General features: G+C 36.7%; 1 protein-coding gene across 1 annotated transcript in view; it reads right to left on the bottom strand.

Annotated features, from left to right (window-relative positions):
- Positions 1-4421: 4421 nt before the first annotated feature.
- Htr2a (5-hydroxytryptamine (serotonin) receptor 2A, G protein-coupled) overlaps positions 4422-14011 on the bottom strand; it is a 63827-nt gene continuing 54237 nt past the window's right edge. The window contains exon 3 of the mRNA XM_005387547.2: positions 4422-5918. Coding sequence (XP_005387604.1) covers positions 5116-5918 — 803 coding nt within the window. The 3' untranslated portion in view covers positions 4422-5115. The remainder of the gene's footprint in view (positions 5919-14011) is intronic.

Genomic DNA, 14011 nt, shown 5'->3' on the forward strand with positions numbered 1-14011 from the left:
CTCTAAAAGCCTGCCCCATGGCCACATGAGGCTTTGGGGGGACACCCAGATATAAACCATAACACTAGGTTTCCTGTCTCAGTTTTTTGCTGCAACTGGGTTGCAGGAAAAGAGGTTCCAGCTTGGTAGGAAAATGCCCCATAATGTGCTGGCTCCAGGAGCACCCTGATGTTAAATACCAAAAAAAGAATAGAATTAAGTTTAAGGGGAAAAAAGGGAAATCATTCGTCTTTGTAAGCCACATGCAACTAATTAGAAATTAACAGAGATGTGTCTTATTTCATATTTATTGGAGCAAATATCCACTGGCCATCAAACTTGAGGAAAAGCTTTGTTATAATATTAATGTTACCAATTTAGAATGAAATCTTACAGTTACTGATGTTTCTTTCAGAGACATCATTATCATTGTGGATTAAGCTTCAATATTGAGACATAAAATGTTGTAGGAATTATGAAGTATATGAAGATACTTGTTTTTCTGTAGTTCATTTGAGAAATACAAGGAAAATATTTCTTATCCCCAATTTCTTTCTCCTTTGTCTCCTTGGTGTCTAAAGTGTTTGCCTTTAGTTTCTGCCTTTTAGATGTAGATCACGGTGGACAACTAAAGAGGTGTCAAGGACATGCAATGGTTTGTCAGCTTTAATTAATTATGAATACTCTACCAGAGGGTAGAGAAATTGGACATAGGATGAGTAATTTGGACATAGGATGAGTAATAGGAGAAATTGGACATAGGATGAGTAATTTTAATGAAAGCAATAAAAAGAGTCAGATGAAGGGAATTCTGCAGCAAGGTGAAGATAAAGGGGAAGAAATTTTTTTCTTTTTAAATGAGAAGCATTTACAGAAAGAATAGGAAAAGTTGATGAGTGAAATATTGCCTATCCATCATTTTATTTAGAGTTTTGTCTGTTGACTAATAATTGATAGAGGATTTAGCATCCTTCTTTTGAATAGCAACATATTTATAACATTTATATGCTGTTTTAACAGTTACTGCACACAGCTATAACTATGATCTGATCTAAGCTACTCTGTCAGTTAGACAGGACAGGCACTAATGACTCCTTTTGAGACAAGGGAATTGAGGTGCAGGGTTATTTTTCTTTTTTTTTTTTTTTTTTGAGAATGTCTCAGTTTGTAATTCAGGCTGATGTTGAACTCACTCTGTAGCCCAAGTTTGCCTCAAACTCATGGTAAACTTCCTGCCTCTGCCTCCCGAGTGTTGGGACTACAAGTATGCATCATTATGCCTGGCTTAGAGCTTTGCAGGGTTCTTAAGTAACAGTCTAAATTTACAACCAGTGGGGGGGCCTACTGTAGGATGAGAACTTCTATGTCTTCATTCTGAACTTTCTCTCTTTTTTGTACCAGATGAAATTGGGAAAATAATTTATGCATAGGGATCAGATGACCTAGGCTGGAGTTTGCCACTTTCCTTACCAGCTGTGTGATTAGTAAGAATCAGATGCTACTGCTTTGAATTTTTCATCTGTGAAAAAGTATAATAACCCTACCTGGTAGGATTGGTGTGAAAAGTCCATTAAATTCATGTGAGCAAAGCAACCAGCTTCATGCCTGGCATATGGCAGATAGTCATTACGTGGACTCACAGCCACGTGAAAACATATCTATTGTCCATATTTCATGTACTTCATCTCCACTGAAAGATGCAGGGCAGTTTACTTAGCAATGCTATATCTCCTGAGTTCATGTTAATTCCTGTGGAAGTGTGTGTGTGTGTGTGTGTGTGTGTGTGCGTGTGTGCGCACGCGCGTGCACATGTGCATGTGTTATGGTAATGCACCTGTACGTATGCACACTTTCGTGCACATCTTAGGGTGCACTAGTAATTTTCTGTGTTCCTCGGCTGTGTGGAACCAGACGGAGTAATCAAACATGGGGCATCCATTTTTTGTAGAAACTGGAAACTGAGTCATAACTATAAAACTAATTCATGATTGAGTTTCAGAAGCATAGATATTTTATTCACAAAGTATCAGACCATTATTTTGTGTTCCCAGCTTGATGATCTGGAAAATTTTGGGGAAATTTTCTTTAGTAGACACAGCTATGAACTCACACAAAATTGCATTTGCTTTTGAGTGTACTTTATTTACAATTAGTTGTTCATTCTTGAAATGTTTTAGAATCATCTTGATTAAAATCAGTACATAAAATAATCTTCACTGAACTTGTTACATATGGCACAGAATAATTTGACACCGTATAAACTTTTCTTTGATGCACAAATGGGAAAAGCACCTTTTGCTAAAAGCAGTATGATAATTTAGTTCAACTTTGCTGTGGTGAAACTATAAAAAGTAACCACGAGGTGGCGCTGTAGATTACAAGTAGCCAGTAGATTACATATAATTTAAACTGAGTTTTCCCTAACTACTGCATTAATTTCTTTCTTAAGTGTAGATGAATCTATTGGTCAGCTTAAAGTTGGCTAGGAGTGAGTCCTTTATCGTGGACTGTTCCACTTGGGTGAGAAGTGTACTTAAAAAGCCATAATAATCAAGAAGTCTCCAGACTAAACAAAGGGCTCAAAGATCAGTAAGTCTGTATCTGGACTATTGTTTTTATCATCTTTATAGAACTGTGTTAAAGTCTTTCCACAAAATTAGAGCAACTTCCAGTTTATTTAAAGGATAAAACGCTGTTACACTTTAACTTCCTTTGACAGTAATAGAAGGTCACAGGAACATTAAAACATGAATTCACATTTAAATCAACATGATACAAACATGCACACGTGTAAATACTGAATGTTTTCATTGACTTGCTCTTCTTCCATATAAATATATAAATATTGAATAAAGTGCATGGGAACCTGTCTGTACATATATACAGCTACATGCTTATCTATATACACTTAAATAGATACTTTATGGAGCAAAAAATTCCACAGTCACACTTGTAATATATGTTTAATCAGAAGACATTTGTCAGGCAATATTTATTTTCACTCTGATCAAGACTGAGTGTATGAGGGTGGAATCTGTAATCTTCTCAAATGTATAGTGAAATGTGCAAACATAAACTAAGGCAAAATATATTACAGCAGAGACTTTTTAATACTTATATTTTCATCATTTTGAATGGTATTATCATTAAGGAATAGTTCACTTGAAATGCAGCTTTGGTGCTAGTGGCATATTATAGATTCTAGCTGTGAAATAGTGAACCATCTTTCAAATTATATCTATAAGGACATAATTAGGATAGCCCTAATACATTTCCAAATTGCATAATGATGGCTTTTACTTTGTTTAATTTTCAAATCTTTATTTTATCCAAAGGCTTAAGGTAAAAACTACTTCTTATCCAATAGACATGCATCAAGCATTGTAATCAAATAATTAACATTGATTCCAGTAAAATTGCAATTTAACCTCTAGTATTACAATGCCAAGGTGGATTAACTACTCCTCATCTTTTTCTCTCTTTAGCAACCATCTCTATAAAATGTTATATTTATCTGCTTTTTCATTAGGGAATACAGGGTTAACAATACTAAAATGAGTGCATTTTTAGAGGGATGAAACAAAAATTTTGTCCAAAACTTTGATAGTTATAACAGATCCAGACTGAGGAGCAGATTAATTGCAATGTTTGATCGCAAGTGATATTTGCCCTCTTTCTTCCTTGCTTGGCATTCGTTGGTAACCAATTAGGAAATCTTGCCAAGGAAACTACCTTCAGAGCTGAAATAAACCTGTTTCTGAACAAGGTAAGAAGGAAATAAATTGAATTGTCTTTCAGAATAAATCTGTTTATATTTTTTTGAGAAGACACATTTCAGTTTAGTCATTTTCTTTAAAGGCAAGGATCTTACTTTAATAATTTTTATATCCCTAGTACCTAGAAAATTGCCTCACCCATAAATGTATACTTAATAGATGATTATGGAGCCAAGCTAAATTATTTTAATAAATAATATAAATGTATTGATTTGAAGCATCAGTTTACCTGATGAATGTCAAAAGGAAAGTCACCTTCTTTGTACAGAGATGTCCTAAGACTTGATACTGTTACTAGCCAGAACCTGAGTTTATTCTTCAACCCTGACACAGTTACGTTAACATACTGTTTACTGTTCAAAGGAGCTCATGCGTGATACAGTAACTTTACAGTGAGTTACCAAATACCTCTGGGGTACTGTTTAAGAGAAGCAATTTCTAGACATGTACTTGGCAATGTTAAATTATCCTTTTGATAGTTTACATAGTAGAACAAATATTAAACTAGATCTCATTGGAAATTCAGAGTAAAGCACAAGTAGAAAAGAAAGCAGCAATTGTTGTTTAATAATATTTAAAATCTTTTCCACTCCTGATAATTAATTTGATTTTTTTTTGTTGTTTATTTGTTTGTTTGTTTTTTTCCGGTACCGGGGATCAAACTCACAACCTGGCGCTTGCTCGGCAGGCGCTGTACCGCTGAGCTAAATCCCCAGCCCCCTGACAATTAATTTGAAAAGCAGCAACTGCTAGCAATCTTGTAAATATTTAAAAATGGCATCTATGGAAAAGCAGGAACGAAAAGCGCTGTCAAATATTTTATTCGATTATATTAGCGATACAGATTTCATAGCACTGTCTTTAAGTGCCTTTTTTTTTTCTTTCAAAATATATGTCCTGGCAGATTTTAAAAAGCATTGGTCTTTATTTAAGAGGTCACTATATTAAACAAAATTTTCATTATTTACAGTTATTTTTATTTACAGCATTAGGTATACAACAGAATCCCATGCCATCAGCAGGAATGGCAAGATTTCCATTTGATAATAGAAGTTAGATTAGATTTATTTAGGGCCTCATTATAATTATAGAATAAAAGCTAATTATTTTAAAGACGTAATTTAGAATGTTAAAAATATCATAAAGCTCACAGCTGAAATGTGGTCAGAACATTTTTGAAGTGCATGTTTTGTGGCATTTAATCCTGCTTTTCACTGATGGAATACATTGAACCACGCAGACATTATTTTCAGTTCTGTTAGAGCAGCCTAAGTTTTTCTAGTCTCCTTATTTTTTCTCCCCCTAGATAGATGAAATCTAGTTCAGCGTGCGCTCCACAGTTGCCATGGCAACCAGTCCATCACACACAGCTAACCTTTTCATTCATCGTGTGGCTATTGTCTGTACAAATATCTTCGGGATGTTGTTTTCCTAGAGATACCATAGAGCAGTCGTTATCTGTGGTCTTGGCATCTTTCTTAGAATTCTTTTTTTGTCCCATTTGGAGTTGACTAGACTTGTAAGCCAAAGCCGGTATAGTGTTCACTAAGATTAACTGCAAAGGTTTTTTGTTTTCCTTGTACTGACACTGAATATACCGTGAAAAGGCCGACCTGTATGTTTTATTGAACAGTGTGTAGACGAGGGGATTGACTGCTGAGGAGAGGTACCCGATCCAAACAAACACGTTGAGCAGGGCTCCGATGACATCTTCGTTACAGGACTCTTTACAGATGACAGCCATGATGTTCGTGATGAAGAACGGGCACCACATGACCACAAACAGAAAGAAGACGATGCCCAGCACCTTGCAAGCTTTCTGCTCATTGTTGATGGACTGCATAGTCCTCCTGCCGGCATAGGACCCGGGCTCCCTGTGGATTGACCTTTGGAAGAGTTTCTCTGAGGACAGGGAACTCTGAGGCAAGAAGCTGAAAGAAGATAATTTGGCCCTTGTGCCAGGATCGCTAACACACAGAGTAGCTTCTTTCTGAAGTGACTTGATAGTCAGAAAGTAGGTGATCACCATGATGGTTAAGGGAATGAAAAATGACACAAAAGAACCGATCAGGACAAAGTTATCATCAGCGAGTAGGCAACTCCCCTCTTTAAAGACCTTGGAATCATCCTGCAGCCCAAAGACTGGGATGGGCATGGATATACCTGAACAGAGACAGAAAATGAAAGAGCGTTATTAAAGAATTGAGCTCACAAATTCCAGTGCATTGGCACACAATTGTGGCTTTTCCAAGGATTTTGTGTCAACCTTTTTTAAAAAGCTTAATCTATGCTTTTAAAAGGAATTTATATTCCCTTGGATTTATCTGTTTTATGTGTATATACTAGATAGCTCCTTTTGTATTATATTACTCTAAACAATCTTTACTTGTAAAAGATTATGATAAATCTAGCATCTTTTTCATGTCATATTTTTCTGATTATAATGTTTTACTTCTTAATTGATGAAAACACATAAGCAAAGAAACACAAAATAAAATTACCAATAATACCACCATCCAGGAATAACTGCCAATAACAATTTGATGCAGTTTATTTTAAAAACGCATACATACCATGTGCACATATTGTTAAGTAGAACTAAGATTCTACTTCATATGTAATCCTGTAATGTTTTTCTTCACTTAACACTATATCACTAGCATAGCTTATATATACAAACTTTGTAAAAATAAACATAGTATATTTACCTTCTAGTAAGTTTGGAAAATACAAAAATGTAATGAAAAGGTAAAACAAGATGTATTCTTAGTAGCCAGGGTCAACCACAACTTACATTTCTTCTTTCATTTCCATATGAAATGCATATATCAGGTGTGATAAACAGCATGGGGAATGAGAAAATTTAAAAAGTGTATTACAGTGAAAGACATATTGCCACTAATCCCACTTGAACATGTTTATGCCTTGGTAGTTGCCACTTTCAGAAGGAATTCTAGAAGTCCTCTTTGGTGAGTGTCTTTAGTTATGCTGCCATGGATATCTCCATATCGTGAGTCAATTCAAAACATTTGCGTTTTGATAATTTTGCATTTAAGGAAAAGCAAAAAGTCACAAAGTGTACCCTATCTATTGAACAAGGCAGCTAGGGATGCACCATAATTTTTTATGGTCTTGCTTTTCCACTGATGTCAGCAGCATTCACTGTATTTTTGATCACCACTCATAAAGACACTCATGAAAGCAAACTTCCAGAACTACTTTGGAAAGGGCAAAGTTGTTGGGATAAGTGTGTTGGATGAGAAGAGAAGTATTCTGAGGGAGTTAAATGACAATGTGCAATAAATGCCAATACTGTAATAAAATTCTAAAAATTTAAACATTCACCTATAGTTTGACCTATGTAGTACTTTAGGTGCACTTTTACGTCTTCCTGTTCCATTTAATATTAAATCATACAGTTACATATATTTTACAAATGTATGTAAATGTATATTTACATATACATTTTGAAACACATGATTTTCTACTGTTAATTTAGAGTAATTCTAACCAATTTGGATACTTTTTAAAGGAGTTTTTATGATGCAAATATTTTAACATATGCAACCCCCGAAAAGAATAACAGAAAAGCTCATCATATTGAACCTTTCATCCAGCTTCCCCAATTGTCCACTCAAGACCAATTTTGTTTTACCCACACTCCCACCTGCTACCACTCCTGCCATATTATTTTAAAGCAAATGTCAGATATATAATTCAGTCTGTGAATGTTTCATTGTATAGATCTAAAAGCTATGCAGTTTTAAAAATACCCCATATACTCAAAAATACCATTCTCATTCCTAAATAGAAATTTAATATTTCTGTAAAGTCATTAAATATAGACATACAATTCAAATGTTGCATACAAGTTGTTATATGTTTTAGTAGTAGCATATTCATGAGGAAGGGTTACAGAAGACAAGGCAGTCAAAGATTTTTCTTTTGTTGTCCAATCTAAGAGGTTCATAGTGTGCCACTGCATGGGAGCATGAGCCAGTAGTTGTTCTGCCACTGAAATCTGGGGGACCTGTCAAGCTTCTCCAGGCAGAGGGTGCAGGAAGAAGGATAGAAATGAAAAAAGATGACACTTTGCCTGTGATAATGCTTATTTCTCTCTATGAGGGTAGGATCTTATCTGAGGGAGGTTCAACTGACTGTTTTGTGCATTTTTCCCCTTTCTGAAGCTCAGGAGATGCTAAGGAGGCTGCGCCTTGCTGTGCAGGCTGCATTTCCCATGGGTTGTCTCTGCTCTTGCTGCAGGTTTGGGACTGTTCAGGTAATTGAGGTAACGAAGGTAATCATGAAATGTCTTGCTCTTTCCACCATAAAGGATGAGGGTTATGGGAAAGAAGAGAACATGATCATCAACTATATAACTGAATTCCAAGTTACTTTGCAAAAGTGTAGACAACTGAGAAGCAACATATAGTATATGCGTTGAAGCCTCCCCTAAGGGAAGGTAAAGTGGAGACATCTAGAGACAAGTTGCGAGGAAGGATGAGAATGAGCTTTCCTTCTCACTCCTGCCTATTTCAGTTCCCCGAGCAGTATAACAGAAACAGTCCTGGTGTTGGCTCTAACCACTCTGTAGAGTCTAAGGTGGGGTCTCACGACAGCCAAGAACACCAACTCCTTCCCGACTCTTGGGCCACTCTTTGACTCTTGCCATCCGTTAGAAAGAGGTTCATCTGAGGATATGTACGCTAACTTCTGCAGTCAGAACATAGTTCAACTCCATCAAAACACAGATATTGGGGCTGGGGATTTAGCTCAGCGGCAAAGCGCCTGCCTGGCAAGCACAACGTCGTGAGTTCGGTTCCCGGTACCGGAGAAAAACCAAAAAACCAAACCAAACCAAACCAAAACAAAACACAGATATTGACTGTCCTAAGCCCATATCACCTTACCCTGACCATCCTGGTGGGAAGGAGCATTAAATTTGGCTATTGTAGTTTAACACAAATATTTCATAGTGGGATTTGGCATTATCATCAGGTTTGGAAGACAATATTTGTTACTTTTCTATCCAAGGCCATGCCAATATTGGAAAGTAGAGATAAAATGACACCAGGGCTATTCCTAAGGACACTTATTGTCACTAAGACTCTTCATTTCTTTTATTCCTCTTTGTCCTTCACCCCCATTGTTGGGAACATTGTTGGGAACATTCTGTGGGCCAAGAGTTATGGCTCTAAGAGGGGCATCCCCTGAGACCCTGCATAACCACTGCTTCTGTTTATCCTTCATAAATCTCATCATCTTGAATAATAAAGTATGATTTTCAAGAAGAACGTTTTTTCCTCTAGCACTTGCACTTCTAGTATTCACCCAGTCTCATTAGACAATGCAGTTTCACTGATTAGAATGGATGCATTTAATACCTATTTAAGATGGCCTTAAATTTGAGTCTTGGATATGGCTCTGAGCTCTTGCACTGAACACCATCCTTGTGATGCTCATTTCATCTGTGAATGATACGGGCACTGATATACCTTAAAGAAGGTGGAGGTATGGAAAAAACGGATCAAACAGAGAGTGCTCAGAATAGTGCCTAGTCCAAAGATGATGTTCTACCAACGTTAGGCAAACATGGAGCATTTTTCTGGAGGGTTGATCAGATAAAATACATCAGCATTATTTTATTTTAATCTATTTTGCTTAGTTTGTTCATACCAGATGTTATGTAATGAATTTTCATAAACCAAAAGAAATTAAAAGAGTATTGGCTATTATCTATATAACAGTAATGTAATTATTAGCTTCTGCCAGGGTGAGATAGGTTCTCAATCAATTTTAATTTGGTACAGCTAGAACTGTTGATTCCTCTTCTAATGTGAATTGCAGTCATTACTATTAGTCATAATACATATAAACAGAATATCAACTGTCAAAAAGGTATTTTTTTATTAAAGTACTGCATATTCATTCTCCTAATTAGTTCAAAGGAAGTTACTATCTTGAAAGCCTTTTGCTCTATTTGTTTGCTACTTGGTAATTTATAATAAGTGGTAATTTTCAGTTGAACAGAATGTGGGATTACCTAGGTTGTCAAATTGTTCAGCTGTTTAGAATTCAGAACTGTGTCCTGCTTAGGAAAGCTTGTACACACACACACACACACACACACACACACACACACACACACGAATAGCTCAACTCCAATTTCTACAGCCAGGGATGATGCAGAGATTCCCTCCTCTTAGATGTCTGGAATAAACAGCCATTCTAAAAGGAGAATATGACGAGAGGTTATAGGGTTGTTCTGTGTATGGAAAAGAGAGACTTTGTTTGAAAGAAGAGAATCAAGCTGGTAGGTCTTTAAATGATACATTATTCTTTAGACATAAAAAAGTACCCTGGTGCTATAGTGATGTCTACCATTCTTTTTCAGTGCCTCACTCATGGTAAGTGGTCAGCAAAGGTTTGTAAAAAGACTATCCAGAAAGTTAAAGCAACCTAGAAAGAGAGGAAGAAATTTTGTCAAAGAACTAGAACATTTAGATAGGCTTTGTGAGTACAATAAACAGTTCAAAATCATGCTCCTACCAAGAGATGAGGACACTGGCTGATATCCAAGCTTGTGGTCACAGCCAACTCCAAGGCATTAATTTTCTGGCTGCTTTGTTTGATAATAAGTGCTTCTGGAGACCTGACATCTCCTCTCCCTTGAAATTTTTGCACAGGAAGCATTTTCCTTTATGAACAAACACAAAGTAGCTTGAACTGTGTGACTCTGCATTTTGTTTAATATACTTCTTTTCTGAGGAGTGGAAAACAGCAATCACAATTCACTATCAGAATTGGATCCTCCATGCACATTTTTACTTCTTTCTATTAAAACTCAGACAATGAAATGAAAGGAAAACACTGACACCAAAGAACCCAAAGGCTTTGATGGGTGCCTTTCTTTTAGTATAGTTCTGCTTATACTCTGCACATACAGTTTACACCTCTAATTAATGTCTCACCATAGGATGGCTGAAGGACCTGAACTGAACCCAGGGCTGTGGAGGATAGGCTTTAGTTTTAATTCTAGACTTTTACACTTTAATATCTTAGGACTAATGGTATTTCTGGGATGAGGTGTTTTCCTTAGGGGAACCTGAAGGGGAGCTTCCTAGGCAGCAAGACTTCCACAGGAATGGCACAGAGGGAGTCCTAGAGGCCTCTGGTGGAGAAACGGGTGAAAGGAACAGAAGTGTTTCAGGGATTTGCAGAAAAGACCACATTTGGACTCACCGATTTCAGTCCTCCTGAAATTTGCTACCCTTTCTTTGCATTTTAAGAGCTGCTAATTTTTGCAAGTTATAAGGAGGAATTTACTAACAGCTTGACAAAAAGCACCATTGATGAATGCTGCAGGGTAATCCTCGACTGCAGGGAAAGAGGAATTGAACAGATAACGCAACTGGGATAGACGGGATGCACTGCCCTTGCAACAGTGCAGTGCTCACCGCTTGCTAAATTTTTTCTAGTCTCTGAGCTGTTGACAAGGCAAATGTATAGAAAAAAGAGGGCTAGATAAATATGCCAGTTCTCCAAAAGTTGTACATTTCTTCTTCAGTTAATCGTGAATAGCTTTAAATAATAAATTTCCATTTCAAGGTACTTTTACATATATTTATCTACTCTATGTCAATGTTTGAAAAAATATCATGGCCGATAAAAACTTTACCAGACGGCCACTATCAAGGGTCATGATTTGCTTAGAATCTCACATAAATATAGAGGCAAAATCAAGTCTCCTAGTTTGCTCTGTCTTAATTCATGTGATTGATTTCAGATTTTTTTTTGGTAGTTATAAAAGTCTGTGACTACATCTGAAGTTCTTAACATTGGTTTCAGGGACTGTGATAGTCCTAAGATCAGCAAAATTACATATATATATATGTATATATATGTATATACACACACTTTGGTTTGTTTCTTCTTTGTAAAACAGACTGGTAGTTTCAAAATAAAATCCTTATAATTAACACTTGGTTTTTTCATGTATAGCAGTTATTTTGGGTTGCGTATTACAATTGCCTGTGGAGCCTTGAAAAATCCTGGGCCTCATAGCCAGAGTTTTTGATATTATCTGCTTCAAAAATATGAATGCTCAGCTCCTACAAAGATATTAAGATAAAAAATATTTTAGTGGTCTCTGAAGTCTAAGGGCTGTGCCCTGCAGAAGCCTAATTGCCTCTACCAGAGATTCCTGGTAAAGTGGCTTCTGGTTCTTCTGGCTCATTCCCTTTCTGTGTTGTAAGCCAAGAGGTAGTGCTTTCAGGGTGACGATCTCATGTGAAATGTGGAGAGATAGAATCCTGACTTGGACACATTGACTGTTGGTGGTCACTCCAACACCTAGAAGCCCATTCATGTCTCTCTTATCTCAGGGAAGAATTACTTCCAGTCATCATTTTTTCACCCAAATAAAACCTAAAGAGAAATTGAATCATATGATGAATGAATTATGAGATTCTTGTTTCAATACTGGAGTCAATAAGTTTGGGTGATGGGTATGTTAATTAGCTTGATTTAATCATCCTGAAATGTATACATATTTCAAAGTCTGACATTGTACTCCATAAATGATTTACCAGTCAAAAATAATATTAATACAAGTAAAACTCTTCAATTTACCACTTACTGCCCTCATCTTTTTAAAATAAGGGTATAATATACCATTTTGTATAATATACCAGTGCTTTTTTGTTGACTGCATGTGAGTAACATGCTCATGAGCAAAGAATTATTTAGAAAAAATTCATCTCTGAATATCATCTTCAGAGTATCTTTTCTCTCATTTGCTTTAGGCAGCAGATTTTGGAATATTTCTTCCTGAAAGCTTCGAGAACGTGTTTTTCAGGTTATATGCCTCATTTTGGAGACTCTGGTCTAGAAGTATATATAAAAAGCAGCCACACTGGCTGGAAAGGTAGGCTGTAGCAGTTGCCCACACAGGGTTCACTGGTAGTCATATCGTCTTTCTGTAGTTTCTCTTGCACATGGCTTTCTGAAGTATCACATTCATCATATTTCATTATAGAGAACTGATGGTGTCCCTAACTTGTCAGCAATTACCAACAGCTCAGCCTGCCGTAGAAGGGCTTTGCCATTTGTTCTTTATATAATTATTCAAATTTCTCAATTTTTGACATAACCATGTGGTGTTCTCTTTCTGTTTCTTTTTTATGTTATGACTGAAAATATTTAGAATTTTACCTGTCTTAATTTTTCAGTTAGTCCCACTGTGTGCTCTGAGGTGCTTCTAAGACTGCCTCATCTCACAGTGGCTTGCTTAGTGTGTTGCCACATCCACCTGTCAGAGTGAGTGGTCCTGGTTTTTGTATCTATCCTGACTTGGAGCCTCAGAATCTACCCAAGTTCAAGCTGCAGTAGCAGAGAGATGTACAGCAGCTAAGTATCCTGAGGGCAGGCCTTCAAAAGGAAGGCTGTCATGGAGGAAGTCCAGAGAGCATACCTCAAGCATGTAGGTCTGAGAGGCAGGTGGCGGCTGATGTGCTTTACAGATCACTGGGGTTCCAGAATTTCTACATAGTGGAGGCTTGGGAGTGTCAGCTGGGTGAGCATAGGAAAGTGAGACAACCTGTCTGTTGGCTACATCTGCAAGAAAGCACACTACTTACTTCTACTGTATGATTATATGGGGTGGTATGGAGTGATATGGATGGTGATTATATTCTTAAAACATATCCTACATTTCTTTCAAGACAAAGCCCAAGACATATCCCTGTGTGGTCTTTCCCAAGTCATTTCCCTCTGTAATAAGAGCTCTTTTCCTCACTCTATATTCCTTGCTTACCTCCTTAATCATTTCTGCTGTGTTGATCTACACTTCTAATACCTTAGAATTTTCTAGAAAGGTCAGCACACTCATGGAACAAAATCTCATTAGTGGCAGGAATATCTTTTTCTTTTTCGTTTACTTATTGCAAGCCAGTCCAGCATCTAATGTGGTTTTGTTCATATTGGGACTTGGTAAATGTTTGGGGGATTGAGGAGTAAACAAATAAGAAGGAGAAAAAGAGAAGGTTGGGAATTGTAATACATTTTATAGACACAGCTTGAAATTACTGAATAATTTCATAATACTTCTCTTTATTTTTGCTGAGAAATCAGTAACAAGGTTGTTAATTAGTCATGTAAGGCAAAAAGAAGAAAAGTGGACATTGTTATGATGCAGAATTTGTTTTACTGTTCTGAGACAGTTACCCGTAAGATTAGCCAGCACCAGAGCTGACCAC

Source organism: Chinchilla lanigera, unplaced genomic scaffold (genome assembly GCF_000276665.1).
Source record: "Chinchilla lanigera isolate Chin_1 unplaced genomic scaffold, ChiLan1.0 scaffold00030, whole genome shotgun sequence".
Classification (NCBI taxonomy): Eukaryota; Metazoa; Chordata; class Mammalia; order Rodentia; family Chinchillidae; genus Chinchilla; species Chinchilla lanigera.